General features: G+C 45.0%; 1 protein-coding gene across 3 annotated transcripts in view; it reads left to right on the top strand.

Annotated features, from left to right (window-relative positions):
- The window catches only part of AXDND1 (axonemal dynein light chain domain containing 1), a 564522-nt gene that overhangs the window by 483622 nt on the left and 58454 nt on the right, over positions 1-22446 (top strand). Inside the window, exon 22 of one of the 3 annotated variants that reach the window (XM_085601803.1) lies at positions 4587-4664. The exons of the other annotated variants lie outside the window; for them this stretch is intronic. Coding sequence (XP_085457929.1) covers positions 4587-4664 — 78 coding nt within the window. The remainder of the gene's footprint in view (positions 1-4586; positions 4665-22446) is intronic. 3 annotated transcript variants of the gene reach the window in all.

The raw sequence follows: 22446 nt of genomic DNA, 5'->3' as shown, positions 1-22446 counted from the left end.
GCTCCATAGTCACCATCTGGAGCTAAAGGCAATTCCCTTGGCAATCAAAGCCTTCCTTCCATCCATCAAGGGGAGGCTTGTAAAGGTGCTTATGGCCAACCCGACTGCCATGTGGTATTGCAGTAAACACGGTGCGATGGGGTGGGGTCACAAACCCTATACCAAGAGGCACTGCGCCTCTGGAAATGGCTGGACCCTCAAGGAATTTCCTGGTGGTGAACCACCTGGTAGGATCTTTGAATGCCAAAACCGACTAGCTCTGCCATTTGCACCTAGTGGATCATGAGTGGCTGTTACACCTTGCAGGTGGAGCATGGTCTCTTTCACGAATGGGGAGAAGCTTGGCTCAATCTATTTGACACTGCCAAGAATGCGCAATGTCAGCAGTTCTGGTCGTTGGAGTTTCCAAGGTGTCTCTCGCTAGGAGATGCATTTAACCTAGGGTGGAACTTGTGACGGCCTTCCCGCCAATACCTATACTGCCCCGAGTTCTGCAGAAGATCACCACAGACCAGGCCAACCTAGTAGCCCCAGATTGGCCATGGATCGTATAGTATCCAGATCTCCTGTCCTCCAAGCCTTCTATACTCTGATCGGGCGCCCCTTTGGGAGGATCTGCTGTTGCAGCAACAGGGTAGGGTTCTGCACCTGGGCCTTTGCAATGCCCATTTTCATGTTTGGAGATTGAACTGCGACTGCTCAACACTTTCGGCCTTCCTCCTGAGGTGGTTGATGTCATCTAGGCAGCCAGGCATTCCTCAACAAAGACAGAATACACCTGTCATTGGAACAGATTTGTAGCTTGATGTGGCACACACAGATAGACCCCTCCACGCCAATGTATCTGATGTTTTGTTGTTTGTCTTGTCCCTCACTCAGCAGGACTTTGCTAGAGGCACACAATTAAAAGGTACCGTTCGGCTCTTTTTTACATTTATCAGACCAGCTCTCTTTATTTAAATCACTTGTGGATACATTTTTTGAAAGGCCTTTGTTTTCTACCTCTCCTTTTGTCATGCCTCAGTGGGACCTTAACTTAGTCCTCACATATTGGATATGCACTGCCTTTGAGTGACTTCACAGGTGATCTTTGTTGCTTCTCACCCTCAGTGTTCCTTGTCACCATAACATTGGCACAGCGAGTGACGGAGCTTAAAGCTCCATGTGTCAACCTGCCATACAACACCTTCTTCCCAGACAAACTGTTTCTGCTGATGCAAGCACCCTTTTTGCCAAATGTCGTGACACCATTTCACGTTGGTCAACATATCACTTTACCCGCATTCTTTGCTTCGCCTCACCCTTCTATGGAGGAGGAGACACTCTACCTCTTGGACCCCAAAAGAGCACTGAGCATTATATCGATCATACCAGAGAATACTGAGTGGATGATCAGCTCTTTGTGGGGTTCACTGAGCAAAAAAATGCAAGGAGTGCAGAAATGGACAAGTGGACTCATTCTATCTGGGCCAAAGCTGCTACCACTATGTTGGGACACAGATTTTCTGTCCTGGACATCTGGCAAGCACCTACGTGGGCTACCCTCCATGCATTTGGGACGCATTATTATCTGGACAGCCAGGCTTGCCGAGAGGGGCATTTCATCTGGTTCAACCTACAGGATTGTCTAGTTGAGTCCTTTCACAGACCCACCTCCAAATAGGTACTGCTTTGGTATCTCTTCAAACGGGGAGGAATCTGTGTTTAAAAGTGTCTATCGGAAGAACAAGTTACTTACCTTCGGTAATGCTGTTTCTGGTAGAGACACTATCTAACTGCTGATTCCTTACCGACCCGCTCATTCGCCCTGTTCTGCAATTGTACTCTATCCATTAATGAGATTCCAAGTTCAGGAATCTGCACACTGGTCACTACCAATTTGCTATTGGCTCTACGTTTGGGGGCATGGACAGCCTAGAAAGCACCTGACGCCAGAGTTTGGGTGTGGTGCCTATATTGGCTCCACGCATTGTCTCCAGAACAGAACGCGTCAGTGCATGGTTGCATGATGCCACCTAACGATGCAGAGAGGTACAGCTGAAAAAGTTTCCAGATCCAGTCTAACACCTGGGGAATATTCAAAAAGTGAGGAATCTGTGGACAGGTAGAGTTTCTACCAGAAAGAGCATTACTGAAGCTAAGTAACGTGTTTAACTGAACTAATGTTAAAATTGTATAGCCAATACTTTCTGGAAACATTTATAAATAATGGCTGTATTCACAAACTCAATAAATGCCTCCATTAGGATTCATGGAGATTTGTTTTTTCTGGGCAAAATTCATATGGAATTTACAATTTCTTGGTGATTAATGCTAACATTTTCCCCTCACACTGAGCAAATGGTGAAGGTGAGCGGGCGGTGCATATGGCGAGAGATGGGAGAGTGGAAAGGGAAGGAAAGGATGTGACCTGGGAGTGGAGAGGATGACATGTGCCTTAGGAGGGAGTCAAACAAGGTGCCAGTGAATGGGGCCAATCTCTACTTGTAGCCCAAGCCAAAAGCAATTTTACTGGCTAGAATTTACTGCCAGTAGAATCAAATCCATGTTTGGGCACTCAGGAAATCAGGGTCTGAGAACACACCTCCACTTACAATTGGGTGGAGCAGCATCACACCCAGAGATGCTGCTCCATCCAATACTCTGTCTAGCTTGTAATCAAGGCCTAAAAGCGCTCTCACTCACATAGTGAAATTCACCACCATACGTATGACTTCTCATTCTTTGCACTCAAACTGTGGAACTTTCTCCCTCTTAAACTGTGGAACTTTCTCCCTCTACAGCTGTAATAGCAGGAGCTCATATCTCCGCCTCAACCCCTCACTTCTAACTGAGAATGCTATGGTATGAGCCAAGTTGAGTTTGCGTACATGGATATATACCTGCAGGTGGTTTCTGTATGTGAGTGAGAACAGAATGTTCACACAATGCCAGAGTTTGAGTGTGGTTGCTGCTTTTTGTCTAAGTGTCAGGAGCAGCATGGCACTTTCAGGGGATGTTTATTGATACAGTGAGTGCTTAATTTGTACCGGTGGTTGCAGGTGTAAGGCCGGCACTTATTTTTCACCTTCAGACGTTGACCCAGAATAAGAGAGAGAGGAAAAAAGGAAAGATGAAGATAAATAAAGAAAAACAGTAATAGGGGGATGATAAAGCACCTGCAAAAGGGAAACAACCTTTACAACGCAGTCATTACATCGCACTACCTTTACATAGCAGTCATTACATCGCAACATCCTTTACATCGCATGTCATTACAACGCAGCCATTACATTGTATGTCACTACAACGCATGTCACTACAACGCAGTCATTACATCTCTAGTCATTAAAATGCATACCATTACAACGCATAGTACCCTTACACTATCCAACACTTACCCTACTGTTGCACTCACTGGAGTTAGAATAGTAATTTTTACCCCTACACTATCCAACACTTACCCTACTGTTGCACTCACTGGAGTTAGAATAGTAATTATTACCCCTAAACTATCCAACACTTACCTTAAATGCGATGTAATGGTATGCATTGTAATGGTATGTGTTGTAAAGGTATAATGCGATGTAATGGAATGCGTTGTAAAGGTAGTTTCTGAAAATACGATGTAATGGCATGCGATGTAAAAGAATGCGTTGTAAAGGATGTTGCGATGTAAAAACTGCGTTTCCTAAAGGCATGCATTGTAAATGTATGCGCTGTAACGTCATACATTCCCTGCAAAAGTGTGGTAAAGAGACAAGAATTATAGAGTGGTGGAGAAAAGCAGCGTGAGATGGAATCAAGTATAGGCAATGTTTGTATTCAGTTACCCTGGCATTCAGCAGGACTAGTTGTAGTCACCTACAAAAATGTTGGGCCTGTACTCTTAGTTTATTTAATTATTGTTTGGGTCAAATTAGTTATAAATAACAATGCATATAAATGTTGGGCCTGTACTCTTAGTTTATTTAATTATTTTTTGGGTCAAATTAGGTATTAATTACAATGTAGATAAATTATCAGAAGCTAAATGATGTAACCAAATATACCTAGTTTATTTAAAATAGATAAGTTGATGGGCTAAGCCAAACTGGATGAAAGCAACAGGCCTAGTAACACTGTATTCTGGTCATGGACTCATCTGGCAAAGCCAGTAGCTTCATCTAGATTCCCTAGATCAGGACATGGTTTCAGTCATCTGCTGCTAGGAAGCTGAAAAGGGAATAATGCTTCATTGCTCTTTTCAAGATTCAGGTGAAGGTGGTGGCCATTGCTGAGTGGTGCTGCTCTATATCATTCTGTTGAGTCTGTGATTTACTGTTAGAGAAAAGACAAGATTAGAGGTAGACTTCGAGCTAGAATAGCTTAGAAGGACAGTGTGCAGACTCGCAGAAGATGTAACTCACTTTTCAGGATAGGCAAAGAAGATTCCCACTATCCGAGGGAGGTGGTACTCGAATGTTAAGGAAAGAAGAGAGTCGTATGACCTGATGAACTGTAGCCCAGCAAATAAGGATGCAAGAGGAGCCTGGATTCATTTGCATGGAAAGTATCGCTTACAGACTTCAATAGTGATTGCTCTTCTTTGCTCTCTACTTATTCAGGAACTCTCTGTTAAATCCAAACCACCGGCAAGTCATAGATTGCAGGATACTGAGCCTTCGGGAGTTCCAGCTTTAGAGGCAAGTGAACGTTTCATATGTGCAGAGGGTTCCCTGTTAAGGTATAAGAGTGACTTCATAGAGTTCGGAAAAGAGTATAGTACTTTACAAGCCACGCAAGGCTATGCAAATCAGGCATTGTGTGGCTTTATAGATTCTAAATAAGCCTTTGCATTGCCCTGCATTGCCTTGCGTGAAGCAAATGTGGCGCAAACGCTCAGTAATTCTAGGCCCTAGCATTTCTGGGGGAAGGAAAGCAGCAAGCTAAGGAAGCAGGTGGCAATTTAGTTAAAAAAGACAAAATGCATCAGTGAGAATGCTCAAGGCAATGCTGGGAATAATGTTCTACTGCATTCCGTTGATACCACACTGTCATCTTGAAAGAGGCTGATTCAGGAGCATAGGTTGACCAGTGGCAGTAAGTGCATAGAGGTTGGAACAATGCAGTCCCAATAACACCAGTATTCAAGGGTCAGGTGTTGCAACCAGAAGGACCGCATGCATCTCTGGAGGATGGAGGGTGCATTTGGACAAGATTCAGACAAAAGAGGAGGAAAATTGAGACATAATCTGTTAGTTAGGTGCAGTAAGAATAGCTGTGAAAGCTTTTTTGCCCATAGTGAGCAATTGACATGTCATGATCATGATAGTCAATACAATTACAATGTATTATATTGAGAAGCAATGTGGAACGAAATCAATGCAACTTTCAAAGGAAGCTCAGAGTATGTGGAAATGGGCAATTTGCAGCAATGGTTTTCTCTCACCAAAGCACATTCCAGGATTGCACAACCAGTCGCAGATTGGCTGAACAGGCATTATACAGACACCCACGAACAATCAGTTGAAGTTGGTATTTAAAATGTGGGTAAAACCAGTGCAGAATATGTTTGTAACAGATCGGACTTGCATTTGCAAGAAGTTAGCAAGCAGATGGTTTTGCCCAGGCACTCGAGGGAGTGCTTTTACAACAAACTGGACTGGGAAGTTTGTGTATTCATTCCAACCAATGTAATGAATCTTGCAAGTGATAGGCAAGATTTGGAGGGATAGTTGCAAATACTTCACCACAACCCAGGATCACTTCGCCTAACAGCATGGTACTTCGGGATGTAGAACTTGGCCATCTTTATATTCTTGAGGGCTGTAGAGAAGTACTAAAAGAAGCTGGAGAGCTTTCAAAAATCATAATATGTATAACGAAAATGCAAGAGATTTGCAGTGCGGACACAAGTGGAGAAGTTAGACCCATAAAAGATAGCACCAATTAATGTTTGCCCTATTTACTGCAACTTGTAAGATCGGAATTGTCTTTTGTGTTGGTGAAGGGACACTTGGATGCAATTTCAAGATTCTTAAGCTCTTCAAATCAAAAGACATTGTATGCGCAAAGAGTAATACAGAATTTATTAAATGCTTATTCAGAAAATGTCCACCTGCACCGAAGGTAGCACCAGAATGTGAGCTAATCACTCTGTTGATACTGTTAATGAAGGCACCTTTTGAGCCTATCCTTGAGGCATTTGTGGAAAACTGCTTTTTTGTTGGCAATTATGTCAGCTCAAAGAGGTGGCGAGCTGCAAGCTTTATTCTGTAAGGAACCATATCTGAGTTTTTACAATGAGAAAGATACTATGGTAGCAAATCCAAGGTTCATTCGAAAAGTACTAATGGCATTGCATTTGAAGCAGAAAATCAAGTTGGCCGCTTTTTTTGTTTTGCAAATCCTACTACAACTGCAAGGAGAACTCTACATTCTTTAGACATTAAGGGATGTTTAAAGTTTTATTTACATTCAACAAGTGATTTTAGATTAACAGATCAGCTCTTTGTAGCTTTTGGTTCAGGTAATAAAGGGAGAGCAGTCACTTAACAGACAAGTGCAAGGTTGATTGTGGCATATATAATAACAGCACATGCATGAATGAAAGGACCATTATTGGGGTTAGTGAGGGTACATTCGACAAGAGCAATTGCGACTACAACTGCATTGTTTGCAGGAATCTTCTAAATTGACATTTGCAGGGCAACAACATGGAGGACAGCACATTCTTTTGCAAAGCATTATTGTATTGATGTGCAGACCCTCAGGGAGGTTGTGGTAAGTCGAGCTATGCTCAGAGACCTTTCTCCATTAGGTAAGCCTCATTCTCACCATCCTCTTTTGATTTAATATGTGGTATTTCTTTAATAATCTAAATTCAAGCATGTGAATCTATGAAAGATACAATGCTGGAGAAAGAAAAAAGTTACTGATCTATAAATTAGGTACTCCATCATTGATATCTTTCATAGAGTCATATGCAACCCACTGTCTCCTCTTGTTATGAGGCTTAATGTTATAATTGTTTATTAGTGATTATAGATGTATGTTATAGAAAATCTGACAGTTGGAGGCCTTAGACAGGGGAACAGCTGGCTGTTGCAGGTTCTGATTGGCTGGAGTTTAGGTTGTGTATAATGATGTGGATAGAAAAGAAAAGTTTGAATATAGTACAATGTTATCAAGTGTATGGGTACACTGTCATGGTTGCAGCCGCGCGTCCCTGTATCAGGCGCATGGTGCAACCTACACTCAGGTAGTGAGGAGACATGCTACACTATGTTAACATTGTTATCAGGAGTTCCCAGTCTGACGACGGGGAATACATTCAAGCACGTGAATCTATGAAAGATACTAATGCTGGAGTACCTGACTTACAGGTAAGTAACATGTTCCCTTTTGACCTGGCCTTTAACAATGCTAAGACTTTAAATGGCTGTCGAAAGATTTTTAAAGGACAGTAGTCCTTATACATTTGGGCTTACCTTTATGGATTTTAATGTCATTGGGAGTAACTGGGTTGTTGGTTGAAGGGGGTGAAATCCTACTCAAACAGCCACAATCCCTGTAAGATTGTACCACAAAATGTCACAAAATTAACCTGTGCTTAACCCTCTGGTAGCTTGGCACAAAAACAGTCAGGCTTAATTTAGAGGCAATTATTAAAGTATTTATGCAGCACTCAAACAGCAATAAAGTGACAATTCAATACAAGAAAAAACCCACACTAATTTAGAAAACTAGAGTACATTATTATACATTTTTTTACACCAGAATGACAAAAATCTAATCAGTAGAACTAGAGTTATTAATTTTTAAAGTTTTAAGCAAAAAATAGCGCCTAAAAGATCAATGCCACAACTGCAAACTTCTAGTTGTGCAAGACCGATGCAAAGTGGAAAGGTATGGCTGACCGCAATGGAGCGTGTTTCAGATACACAAAGTAGATTGGGCCCAGTTTCCGCTTACCATAGGACTTCGAAATTTTATAGAAGAAAATGTCTGTGAAGATAAAGTTCAGCTGGACAAAGGAGCCAGCGGTATCCAAGAAGGAGGCGTCATTGTCAGGAAGGCACTGGATGCAGTCACGTTCGGACGTAGTTTCTTTTTTGGAAGTCAAAAATCTCCGTAGGATGAAGCTGCAAGCTGTAGCCGATGAGGGCACCAAGTGGCTGGATACTCCTTTTGCGAGGTGCCGCTGAACAGTATTTACTGCTGCAGAGAAGAAAGTAGCAGGAGCTGCTGCAAAGTTGGGCCAACCGGCGATCCACCTTGGGCAGATCAGCGAGCAGGTACTTCCCATTCTCCTCTCTGCTCTCGGAGCACTTTTTGGCAGAAAATTCTTCAAGTCCCAAATTTTGGATTTGGGCTATCTGAGTACCTTAAGCACCACTGCCAAGGGTCCAGGACTGGAACGGCAGTACTTGGAGGGTCACGACTCTATTAGGCTGTGTTCAGGTGTGGATTCAAAATGGTTCAAACCTTTTCTATCCCTGAGGCTCTCATCAGGAGCCCAGCTAACTAGCCCTTGGAGTCACTCTGAAAGTCACAGGTTCAAGCAGAGAAGCAGGTCCCAAGCAGCAGCGCAGTGTCTGAGGGCATAGGGCAGGCATGAGGAGAGTACTCCTGGTGATGCACGGCAGTCCTCTGAAGTACACAGCAGGCCACAGGCAGCAGGTTAATTCTCTGAGTCCTTCCGCAGGTCCAGGAGTAAACTGAAGGGTGGGTCTGAGAGCCATATTTTTATACGTGGTGCCCACTTTGAAGTGGAAGAGACTTCTGGAGTTTTCTCCTTACAGAAGTGTCTGGAGAAGATCTTAGTAGGTGTGTTAGATGGTTGGGCTAACAATTCTTTCAAATTCTTAGATCTTTGCATAGCGAAAATCGGTGTTTGAGGAATCAAAGCTAGTAGATCAGGTTCAGTTCGAATAATGTTCCAGTGCTTCATGATGATAGATTTAATGGTGGTAGCTTGTGTAGAATGTTTTAACACACATACCAATGGGTTTGCTTGCTTTTTGCTTGTGCGTTGTAGCAAACTATTGCGATCAGTCATAGCCAGTCTATGTTTGGCCTCATCCATTGGGTTTCCTGTTGATATTTTAGCAAGGCGGATGATTTTTCCCCAGCCTCATAAGGGTATGTAAATATGTTTCTTGAATGCAACCTTCATTGAGAATAAATCAATGGTTTTGAGAAATCAACGATTACTGATTCATATGTGTCCATTTGAAATTGGATTAATGGATTAATGGCTTTTTATTAGCCCATTGAAATGTGCTCGCGCCAGCAAAGGGAATCCTTCCTGTTTGCACTTTAGATTGGATGTTTACCGCAAGTCATCACTGGACAGGCGCCTTGGCGTTAGCAGCACACCCTTAAACTTTTACAATTTGGATTTAACGTTTTTAACTGTGTGCACGTTGGCATTTGTTCAGTAGAAATACGCATAGGCCAGCTGCCAAATACCCATATTCATGTCACACACTAAGCAGTCTGCAGGCACCAAATGGGTAGGACAAGAAGATGTAAACTTTCTAAAAGTGGCATTTTCAGAATTGCGACTTAAAATTCAACGTTACCGTTAAAGAGAATTTTACATTACAATTTCTTAGACATCAGAAATGACATTTCTACCTGCTACCAAACAAATGTTATCACTTATTAAACGTAATAAGGTAACCCCATGTCATCCTGTGGGCGAGGTGGACCTCACCGTAGTGAAAAACAAATGTGTGAGTTTTTCACTACCAGGACATGTAAAATGTAACAGTAAATGTCCAATGTTTCACATATAATGCACCCTACCCTATTGGCTGCTTAGGGCCTACCCTAGGGTACAGTTATATGTATTAAAAAGGAAGTTTTAGGATTGGTAAAAGGTCCATTTTATCAATTCAAATTGACAGCTTAAAACTGCATACAGACTGCAATAGCAGGCTTGAGACATGTTTTAAGGGGCTGATTAAGTGGGAGGCACAATTAGTACTCCAGGCCTATTAGTAGCGTTTAATTTATCAGCCCTGGGTATATGGTATACCAGTTTACTAGGAACCTATAAGTAAATTAAATATGCCAATCAGGTGATAGCCAATGTTACCATGTTTTAGAGAGTGAGCACAAGCACTTTAGCACTAGTTATCTGTGGTAAAGTACACTTTTCCTAAGGCCAACAAAAACGAATCAAGCAAAAATAGGAGGGAAGTAAGCAAAAAAAAGGTTTTGGTGGAAGACAGACAGGTCTAACAGTCATGTTTCTACTTATTTCCATCATTGGGATGCCTTTTCCATAAAATGTCTTTGTATGATCTTAGTACAACTATACTGGTAGGCTGACTCCATTATGCTATATGCCTAATTGTAACTCCAGTTTGCCAGCATTGGTATCTTTAATATACTCAGGTGATTGAATAATTCCCCGTTGTCTGGCTGGGAATTCCCGATAACTTTAAATAGCCATAAACAGTGTTAAAAGGGCCATAGGCCCCAGCAACATTGTTTGTTTAGTAGTATATTTTATCTATTTGAAACAATAGGAGTGACACAACTGTACACCCGGAGCTTCAGTTGCTGGAACCACACAACCTACACACTCTTATCAGTGGCACACAAGTCCCACATACATTACCAATGGTTATAAGGATTTCACTTGAGAGTTGCAAGGCATCACTTAAACATATTGGATGGCATGGCATGGTGTCCTCAGAAACCTCTTTGTGGCATGGTACACTTCTTAACCTTATTGCTAGGTTACCTGGGTTCCAGTATGGGGCCTCATCTGCATTTCTAAGCTTGGAGAAGCTTGGGCATTCGACCATATGAAATACTTCAAACAACTATCATCCAATTTTGCCCTTCATAAAAACTAGTTTTTCCAATACCTACAACTTAGGCATCCTCTAGATTGTCATATGATGTTACTCAAAGCGGTATCATATCATGCACGTACATCCATCCTACGACATCTGCCACAGGATGGATGGACGATTTCTCTGTTTGCAGGGTCAGTCCTAATTCTTGGAATTAGCTGATGCTGGCGGCTGTGGAGGTTCAATCACCTTCCTTTGATAGAGATCTGACGAGACAGTCATACAAGAACGATAAACTTGTCTTTGAAGAAAGGCAGCTACTGACGCCAAGCACTTTAGAAAGAACAGGGGCTCAGATGTCCAACCAAATGAATGCACCCTGAATTGAGAATGCCAATGAAAATCAGAGGTATTCTCTGTGACTTTGATGTATAGGAATGTGAAAATAAGCATCCTGAAGGTGAGGTGCTCCCATTCCATTTGCATCATAAGGACTTCTTGGGAGGTTAGAATTCAGAAGGATTGTGTTTTTCAAGAATTTGTTCAAATTTTGAAGCTCAAGTATTGGCATTGACTGTCCAGAAAAAATGTAAAGTAGAATCCCTGATTCCTCTGGTTGTTTGACACCTTTTTCTATAGCTATAGGGCAGGTGATGTGCTTTTCTGGTTGGTGGTGTGGGTGCTTTTTGTATACATTTTAGAGTGTGACCAGATAGCACTATTCGAAGCACCCAGCAACCTATATTTATTATTTTCCAAACAAAGGCAAAAGCTGAGATTCTTCTGCTCACCAGAAGCACTCTGGTAGATGGTAGTGGGTAGCTGGTCAAAGTTAAGCTCTCTTCTGGTTGTCTCAGGAGTGTGGTTGGGATGCTCCAATTTTTCTTCACCAATGTTTTGTTGTAGACATGATGCTGACCTCTGCCTAAAGAGTAGCCTTGATCATACCTGGACTGTCTTGGAATGTAATAGGGTCTTCCTTGGTATACGTATTGAAGGAAGCCTCTTCGGTGTGCCTGACATATATTTCTGACTCACGAAAAGTAGTGGAGGCAGGCATCTGTACTGTAAAGCTTCCAGGGAGCATACTGTGTCTGTGTCAGTCTTGGATATCCTACAGGACATTGTCTACATGTTTTCAAAAATATTTGGCCATCAGAAGGCATGTCCAAATCTGGACTTCTGGACAAAAGGGAGTTTACCATGCACCGGACGGTTTTCTCTGCGAGCTGATGGGAGGTTGTGCTGGAAACATCCATCACTGCATCAATGATGGTGGCCAACACATTTGCACCTTCTTTGATAATTTTCTTTGCCTCTTACCTTCTGTCCTCAAGAAATAGATGATAAGCGATGAAACTTCCTGCAATATCAGGAAATCGTATATCCCAAAGATGACCAAGGTATTTGCAGCTTTTATGGATATCACAGCTATAGAGTTGACTCTGTGCCTTAAGTTTTGTAATCAAATGCCATCCCTTTTTGGAGTGGCTGACCCAGATTGACAAACTATTTTGATCACTGTGTTGCTGACACAGTGATGGAGGCAGGCTTAAGGTGACCAGTCAATCATGCTGGCACAGATTCTGGCATCCTGTACTACTTCTCCATGTGAAGTATGACTGCCTGAATTGTGACTGGCACATGCATTCGTTTAAGAACCTCCAACTAGACGAAATCTAGGATCTGGGTGGAGTTTCAAGGTTTCCAAGGTTCTTTAAAATCGTAGTAAAAGCATTGTTATTCATGGAAATTGTTGGGAGGTGAATCTTGTAGGCTGCTCTTTCCAGCAGGGCATTAAAGCCAAGCAATGTAATCTAGAGGCAAATAAGATTGTGCAGGCAATGTGTTGCCTTCTTTTGAAAGGATATCGTCTTCCCACTCGTCATCATATGCATCATCATCCTTTCCTTCCCCGAAAATGTTGTCTTTCTCTTCCATATTTGACATGATCCTGAGTCAGATGGGATCTGTTCTCCTATGTCCCCAAGGCCTGGAACTGAAGCTGGCATCACAAGAACAGGTGGAGACAGGGAGGGAGGTATCTCTAGTTGTAGTTGCTGAGAAGTTGACAGAGGCGGTGCTGGCAACTGGAGAGGAGGAGGATGAAAGTAACCTCTAGAATGTGTCCATCATCTGTTAGAACATAGTCTTGAATGCCGTAACCAGGTCCCTGTAGGGATGCCATGGGTAAGGCTGTTCATAATTGTTTTGGCAGCCCTCTCCTGCAAAGGGCTGAGGTTCATACCCATGCTCCTGCAGGTATGCCTTCTCCTTCTGAGGATATTCCTCAATTTCAGGCAGATACCATACATTCAACTGTGCAGGACTTTAGGCTGTTTCCGATGCTTGCTCCTGGTCGGAGAAATCCGTTTCCATTCAGAATACATATTGTGCACCAGGATGCATAGAGCCTTCAGAAGCAAATGCATGAAAGTTAGATGTTAAAAAGGGATTCCTGTCATTGATTGGGTTGTCCACAATATCTGATAGAGACTTCTAGCTGCAGATTCCTTACCTTAGAATTAGACCCGGGCATCATACTGGATCCGGAAAATATTTAGCGAGCAGTACCCCAACACACAGGTAGGTTGCATCGTTCGGCTCCATGTGGCGTCGTCCGCGGTGGAAGTAGCTTGCTCGGTGCCTATATAGGCACCACCCCAGCATGCTGACGTCAATTCTTTTTTTTTTTACATTCCTTTTAATTTTATTACTCACATTTATGTATAATCCAATAACACAAACACGGATCAATTTGGGCATACATATGCTCTTAACCCTGGAGCAGATCTATTTTTCCTTCCCAACTGCATATCCCGATTCAAGATCTGTTAATTGTCCATCATTCATTATATCCACCCTGGCAATGTCAACCCCCTTTGTTCTATAGCTGACGTCAATTCTTTTCTTTCCATACCAGTCAGCACAGATCTGGAAAAGAGCTACCACCAGTGAATTTTTAACTGACCATTTTATGATCTTTTGTGAAACATTTTTAAGACATTATTTCCTGGTGTGACAGGGATGTCCACGAGGAAGGCTGGTTGTTAGCCTTGTGGTGCCTGTCACCAGCAAATGTTGATGACGGACCCACACTTCATCTGCCTCTGGTGCCCCTAGCGCGACCACAACACCAAGATCTGCGTCGATTGTCATGCCATGCAGTCAAGGCCTTGAGGGAGCACTCCCTAAAGCTTCTTATTGCTCGATGTACAACAGCTTAACAGCTTAATGATCTCGATCCTGTTAAAAAGGAAGTCCCAGGATTGGTCACGGAGCCACTCCAAACGCTCATTGTCGCACTCAGTCATTGGGGCATTCGGGTAAGACACACAAACATAAGTAGAGCAAGAAGTTGAAGCGGTCTTCGACTTTGCCCTATCCGAAGTCATCCATCATATCAAGGGAGCGTCGACATTCGAGGCCTAGCTCTGCGGGTGAGCCTGTGCTGTCTCCACACCTCCCAGAGTTTCCAATAGCCAGAGCGATCACCGCCCAACCCTCATATTTAGGCAGCCTGTCCCCACTGGAGCTTCTTCGGGTGCTGTGAGTTCGGGAGGGGCCGCTACTGGTCTTCCGCTGGCCGGTTTCCCCAGACTCCTTGTACCCATGGATGGATCCAGACTGATGTCAGTTGTGCTACCCCGACCAGTGCCGCCGATGTCCCTGGCACCGCCCCCATTTTCATCCCGGACTCCGACATGAAGTAGGATGGACGTCATCCGACTGGAGCCTTGCCATCCAGGCCAGAGTCTATTTCCTATTCCTATGGGCTAGGTCCAGGACTTGGGGATGAATTGGAGGGGTCACTGTACCCTAAGGTAAAGCAGCCCCTTGATCACACAGAGGAGACCTGGTGTGAGGATTTGGTGGATGCCCATATATTGACTTGGTCTCTCCTCCTACCGTAGCTACGGAGGAGAGAACCTCATTTGCTATGGTAGTGAGCGTGCCCAAGATCCTAGACCTTCAGCTGCCCTCCGAGGCTGTCAAGAAAAACGTCTTGATGGAGGTGCTTCAGTTGGGAGTCACCTCTTCTGAACCGCATCTCCCATTTAACAAAGCCCTCATGGATGTTCTATTTGGGATCTGGTCCAAGCCCTGCACAGGGGCTCCTGTGAATAGGACAATTGCCCGCCACCATTGTCCCGCCCCGATGGACCCCAACTTCCTTACTCAACACCACACCCCGAAGAGTTTGGTGGTCCAGGCCTCCACTTCCAGAGTAAATCCTAGTGCATTCCCTACCACTCCACCAGACAGAGAATTCAAGAGTCTGGCTACCTTGGGAAACAAGATGCTTTCTACCCCAAGCCTGGCACTGCGGGCAATTGAACACAATGTGCTATTTGGGCCGATACTTCCATTCAGTCTGTGACTCTGTTACACAGGTAGTGCCTATGGAGGAGGCCCGAACCATACTCTCCCAAGCTTTTGCTGACAGGAGGGATGCAGCTAAGTTTGCCATATGCTGTGGGCTGGATACAACCAATTCACTAGGCAGAACGGTTTTATTGTCGGAGGCCCTGGTTGGGAACCACTGGCTTTTCAGGGATGTCCAGGCCTTTCTCATAGACGTGCCCTTTGTTGGTTCCCTTCTCTTCAGAGATGAGGCAGATTCAACGCTAGAGCGCTTCAAGGACAGCAGAGCTATGGCCAAGCCCTTGGGCATTTTCCATGGCCCCTCTCCAACCACAGTCCACCTTTTGTGGCCACGGAAGGTGCTTCCAGAAGCGTTTTCCCCCACGCAGGGCACGTAAGCTTCCCAGCTCTTGGATGGATGAGGACACAGTACCCACAGACCTCGTGGGTCAGGTAGCCAGATGTTGCGCCAGTCTGCCATCCCCCTGGGAGCTGCAGCCTCCAAACCTCTTTAGTTTGCCCATCATGGGCACCCAGTGGGAGGTAGGATACACCATCACCTGCACCACTTGAGGTCAAGAACATCCGACCGCTGGGATCTCCAGATTGTCCAAAGGGTGACTCCCCTTCGTGACTACCCCTCCACCCAAGCCACCCACTTTTGACAGGCTGACGGAGGACCACATCTCCATACTCCACCAGGAAGTGGTAGCTCTCTTGCCTAAGGGATCGATAGAGAGGTTGCCGGCATAAGAAAATAGGTCATGGTTGCTATTTCTGCTACTTTCTAGTGCCCAAGAAGGACAGAGGCCTCTGTCCTATCCTAGATCTGCGCACACTCAATTTCTTCCTAAAAAAGGAGAGATTCAAAATGCTCATGCTCGCTCAAGTCCTGTATGTCTTGGACCTGGTAGACTGGATGGTAGCGTTGGACTTGCAGGACACATTCTTCCACCTCCCCTGACTGCCTATTATCTGCGGTTCAGGTTAGACCACGAGCACTTTCAGTTCACCGTTCTCCCTTTTGGCCTTACTAGTGCCCCTAGGGTGTTCACCAAGGTGATGACAGTGATTACAGCTCATCTGCGAGTATCAGGAGTGCCAGTCTTCCCCTATCTCGACAACTGACTGTTGAAGGTGGGCTCATCCCAGGCAGTATTCTCCCACCTCTAGACTATGGCAGATCTCCTTTACTCGCTGGGGTTCACTATAAGCATGCCAAAGTCACGCCTGACCTCTTCTCAAATGCTCCTTTTTATCAGAGCTGATCTGGACACTTCGCAGTTTCGGGCATATCCTCCGGAACAGCAAGTCAAGAATATTCAGGCTATGATACAGATGTTTCAGTCTCTATCCTGGATATCAATGAGACTGACTCTGAGGCTGCATGGCTTCATAGTTTCCTTCATCCTGCTTGTGACTCATGCCCGCTGGCAAATGTGGGCTCTGCAGTGGACCTGAAGTTCCAGTAGGCGCAGCATCGGGGGAATCTCCACGACATGGTCCAGATCTCGTAGAGCACTCCAAAAGATCTGCTGTGGTGGTTAACAAACCACAATTGGGTCAGTGGCAGACCCCTCTCTTTTCCTCAAACCGATCTAACAGTAGTGTTGGATGCATCACTCCTGGGCTGCTGCGACCATCTGTTAGAGGTGAAGCTCAGAGACCCCTGATCTCTGGCGCAATTGGGCCTCCTCATTACCTTATTGGAGCTTCGAGCGATACGGCTGGCATTGAAAGCCTTTCTAACCTCCATCAAGTAAAGGCTAATGCAGGTGTTCATGTACAATACCACTGCCATGTGGTACTTCAACAAAGAGGGTGGGGTGTGGTTGTGGACCCTTTGTCCAGAGGCCCAGCGTCTCTGGACATGGCTGGAACATCATGGCATTTTCCTGGTGATTCAATACCTGGCAGGCTCTGAACGCCGGGTTGGACAAACTCAGCCAAAGATGCCTAACAGATCACGAATGGGGTATCCATCTGGAGATGGCACAAGTTCTCTTTCAGCAGTGGCGAGAGCCTTGGTTAGATCCAACTGCAGCCCGTGCAGGTAAGATCGGTGGGGCCGGGTGTGGGGTATTTCAACATAAGACTGCAAGGGAAAAATAAAATAAAATAATAAATTTGCCCTCGTGGTCGTATGCCGAAATACCCCCCCTCCACCGGGCACCACTGCCCACCACTCTTACCTGCACGGACCGCGGCTGGTTAGATCTGTTCACCACCACCAAGAACGCACAATGTCTGCTCTTCTGCATGCTGGAGTTTCCAAAGAGGCTCTTGCTCTGAGACACTTTTTGTCTCAAGTGGAGCTGCGGCCTCCCTCCTCTATGCCTTTCTGCCCATACCACTCTTTCCCAGAGTTCTCAAGAAGATCTGTAACGACCTGGCCCAAGTCATTCTTGTCGCTCCGGTGAGTCTGGTATCCCCAGCTGTTGAGCATGGCCTTCAGTTCTTTGATCAGACTGCCCCTTCGAGAGGATATTCTCAGGATAGTCACAGCAGCAGGTGAGGATTCTGCAGCCGAATCTGTGACCACTTCGATGCATGGAGATTGAGCGGCAACAGTTGACAGCTATCAACCTTCCACCCAAAGTCTTTAATGTTTTTTTTTTTTTTTTCTCTCTTTTTTTTTTTGTGTCCTCATTTGCCTGCCCCACAAACTTCTAGGAAAGACGCCACTCCCCTTTGATGTTGTGTGAGAAAATAGAAAAAACTGGCTACTATTCCAAACCAAACCCAGACGACATACAAGCGTCAACCGGGGGGAGACGTTCTCCAAGTTAGTAATGTGGTAGGAAGGGGAAAAGAAATAAACGAGAGATCACAACCCCTCGGTACTCCAACTTGGAATCGGAAAGGTTTTTAAGGAAACCACCAAGACACCTGGCGTATAATAGCATAATCATCGGACCCGGGAAAAAAAAAAAAAAAACCCCGGAGACTCAACGGAGCCAATTATTTCCACTGGACCAACAAATTCCAAAAAGAGAGGTTACGTTTCTGGGACATTCTGGCCATGTCCACCTTTGAAGTTTCATATAAGGACTCCAGCCAACCTGCGTGTGATGGTGCATTCTTGTCTACCCAGAATTTGCAGATCTGGCGTCTGGCCAGCAGAATTGCATAAAACAGAAAACTCTTTGCTTGACCTGTGATGTCATCGTCCACCCCAAATATGATTAGCGCCAAAGTAATAGGAGTAGACTTCTTGAGGATGGAGTCCAAAGTGATCTTAACTTCCTCCCAAAAAGTACTGATAAATGGGCATTCCATAAACATATGCACGTCGGAGGCTGCAGGAAGATTACACTTGTTACAAGCTTTTCCGGCCTGATATTTAGATAGCTTTTGGGGGGATAAATAAGCTCGATGAAGGGTATACAGGTGATTCCGCCTCACCCAAGCCGGCTTAACCAATTTATACAGGAGAGTGAAAGATCTTATCCATATGTCCTCACACTGTATCCCCATGAGCCCTCCCCACTGTGTATCAGGTAGAATAAACTCCCCATCCACCTCCTCCAAGATTGCCCAGTACCAGAAGGCTACCTCTTTCCCCTGTACTTGTCTCTCTACCAGCTGTTCTTCTAGAAGACATCTTCTCCCCAGATGTGACTTATTCCTAATCAGCTCCCGGGACCAGCTGACCAACTGTATATATTTAAATCTGGATAGTGTTGGGCCAACCTTCTCATATAACTCCTCCCAACCCACCAATGCCCCCTCCACTAACAGCTGACCCCACCTTACTATCCCTGCCCTCCTAATAGGTGTTGCAAGACCGTCCTTAAGGCACGGAGGAAGCCCCGGCGAGTCCCAAATTGGGGCAAGCCGAGAATAGTAAGGCAGCCCCACCCTATCTCTGATCATTTTCCAAACTTTGGCCAGTGATGATAGGATCTTTAGCCTCACCTTTTTGAAGAATTTCCGGTCTCCAAATTTAAAAAGAAAGCCATCAGGTGGCAAATCAGCCCCATTTAACATGGCCTTAAACATTTTACCAATCGATGTACTTGATGGGGTCTTTAACAACATCCTGGAGTATGATAGCTGAAATGCCCAGGCGTAATATTGTAGGTCAGGGAGTGTGAGCCCCCCCCTTCTCCCTCCTCCTTCTCAGTTTTTTCCAGGCTAGTCTGGTAGCTTTATAATTCCACACAAAAGAGTTTATGTCTTGTTGACATTTATATATTTGTTTCTGACAGAAAGCTAGAGGGATGGTGTTAAAAATGAACGTGTACTTGGGAAGGATGGACATTTTCACTAGACTGACTCTTCCCAAGATTGTCAGTGGAAGAAAGGCCCAGGATCTTAGTAATGCCCTACAATCTCGTGAAACCCGTTCCAAATTCGTGGAAGCAATTTTATCTAAATCCTGGGTGATCCTGATTCCCAGGTAGCGCATGGATGAATTAACATCCATCATTGGGTTTTGGATGTTCCAGGTCATTACCTCGGTCTTCCCTTCATTTATTTCATAACCTGAGATCTGCCCGAATTCCCTAGCTCTCTTAATAATGGCGGGAAAGGCCTGCACAGGGTCCGATGTATACACTATTATGTCGTCCGCATAGAGTCCTATCCGCTTAACCCAGCCTCCAAACTCGAAAGAGGGGATGTCATTTTCATCTCTCAGAATTTGAGCTAAAGGTTCTATATACATGTTGAATAGAAGAGGGGAGAGCGGACAACCCTGTCTGGTACCCCTAGTGATTTTAACCTGTTCGGTGTGTACTCCATTGACCAAAAGTCTGGCCCTTGGGTCATTATACAGAAGCGAGATGGCATGACAGAAATTATCTCCTATATTGAATCTCCTCAATACCGCGGCCAAGTATGGCCAATTGACCCTGTCAAAAGCTTTAGTAGCATCCAGGGTGAAGGTGGCCAATGGGTGACAAAATGAGGTGGCTATGTCTATTGCTCCTACCAGGTCATGGGTAAGATCTACTAATTGTCGCCCTCTTATAAATCCCTTTTGGTCCTTATGGATTATTGAGCCTTTCTCACACCCCAACCTTCCCGCAAGAATGGCCGCAAAGATCTTATAATCGTTGTTTAGGAGTGAAATTGGTCTATAGGACCCGCACTCGGCCGGGTCCTTTCCAGGTTTAGGGATCAACACAATCGTGGCGTCATTCCATGAGTCTGGCGGGACCATACCGTCTAAGAATATAGCATTAAAAAGGACGGTCAAAGATGGAACTATGGCTGAGCCCAAAGCGCTATATACCTCCCCTGGAATGCCATCCGGGCCTGCGGCTTTCGCTCGCTTCAGTTGTTTTATGATGTTGCTGACTTCGGCCTCAGTAATAGCGGTCTCCAGGCGGTCACGCTGGACTAGAGAAAGGGTAGGGAGGTGGGCCCGGTCTAACCATACCTCCCTAGCCTCGCTAGCCAGTTGGTCATCAGCGATATCCTCCTTATAGATATTTTGAAAAAACTCATAGAAGGCATTCCCTATTTCTGTAGTGGTGGATCTAACCCTGGCTTCCCCTACCACTTTTATTTCCTTAATAAAATTCTTGGCCTGGTCTGTTTTAATTTTCCACGCCAAGATTTTGCCAGCCGCCTCTCCGTATTCAAAATTTGAAAGCTTGGATGCCTCCCATCTCTTGGCCACCCTGTCCTGGAGCAGATCTTCAAAGTCTTTAATGTTATCTTGGCCGCTCTGCGTCCTTCCATCAAGACGGTATAAATGCCGGCATTTGGCACAAATTTATGGCATGGCGTACAGTCAAATAGGTTGACCCTTTGTCTGCCCCCGTTCTTCAAGTTCTTATGTTCATCCTTTCCCTCCCCCAGCAGGCTTTTGCATTGGGCAAGTTAAAGGTTTATTTGTATGCCATTTCTGCTTTGCTGCGGCTGCCATATGAGCCTTCCCTCTTCAAGTCCCCTATTATGATTCGGTTCCTTAAAGGGTTGCAACATTTATTTCCTCCAGCTCCCTTCATTATGCCTCAATGGGACCTTAACTTGGTTCTTACATTTCTAATGGGTACTTACTTTGCCACTGGATTCAAGCTAGCCTGGCTGATGAGGGGTGTTACCCCGAAACCGGTCCCATAATGCTTGTTTCCGGTCCAGGGAAGACCTGGCTTAGCAGTCCTGGCTGGGCTGTTCCCATGAGGAACAGGGTCAAGACTGATTTGCATATGGCTGGGTCTGAATTGGGGTGGCAAAGTAAGCTAAAGAACGATGATGGATTCAACCCAGATCTATGACTGGGGGTGAGTGTCTGAAAAGTTTGAGCGCTCTGTCCATCATCCCCTTGATTGCTTTGTTCACCCTATGTTGGCAGTTGTTGCCCAGACGTGGGTCCCTTGCTCACTTTGCTACTGGATTCAAGCTAGCCTGGCTTATATGGGGTGTTATCCCGAAACCGGTTCCTGGATGCTTGTTTCCAGTCCAGGGAAGACCTGGCTTGGCAGTTCGGGCTGGACTGTTCCCATGAGGAACAGAGTTAAGACGGATTTGCATATAAACCCCCGGTGGGGGCATCCCCAGACCCTTGATCGCATGTTTCCTGAACTGTCAAGACCGGGACCTAATACTCCGTGAGATGAGACAGATTGTAGAGATTCTAACTGCCAACACCAAAATAATGGTGTTCTCAGACTACTCAAGAGAGGTGCAAAAACAACGGAGAACATTCGACTCTGTAAAAGAAAAATTACGAAATCCCCAGATTCAGTATATGCTACTCTCTCCGGACAAATTAAAAGGTAATATTCCAAGCCAAGACTTTCTTCTTCCAAACACCAGAGGAGGCATGGAATTGGATAGAAGAGCGCACAATCAGACAACAACCAAGAGATCAAACAGCACCGCCAAACGGGTGCCCACTCTGGAAAGTAGGCCCAGGTCACAAACACTGAAATTGAAACGCAGCTCGGGACGTTCAGGTGAATCAACTAGAGCCACCCCGTTCAGAAGAAGAAGAACCACGGAAAATGTAACTCAGGCCTTAGACTCTGCTGAAAATCAACCACAGGATAGAATAGGGGAAAAGATTTCTAAGACCAGGCTGAGACGACAACCCACCCTGGATCCCACAGAACGGGAACTTTTAACTGACTCTGAAAGCGATCACCCGCTATTGCAAAACATTACCCATCCAGAAGAACCAGATCCAGGCACTATGGCAGACGAAACCCCGCCACAGATATGACGAGATGGAAGTGAGGAAGGATGAATCACTATGGGCCAATTGAAGGCCGAAGGGACAGTAAGCTGGCGTCAGGCACCTCTCCCCCTTGTGACTGTGTTTTTCCTTTCTGTTACTCTCTTCTCCTTTGCT

Source organism: Triturus cristatus, chromosome 4_2 (genome assembly GCF_964204655.1).
Source record: "Triturus cristatus chromosome 4_2, aTriCri1.1, whole genome shotgun sequence".
Taxonomy (NCBI): domain Eukaryota; kingdom Metazoa; phylum Chordata; class Amphibia; order Caudata; family Salamandridae; genus Triturus; species Triturus cristatus.
This window is presented reverse-complemented; position numbering and strand designations above follow the sequence as displayed.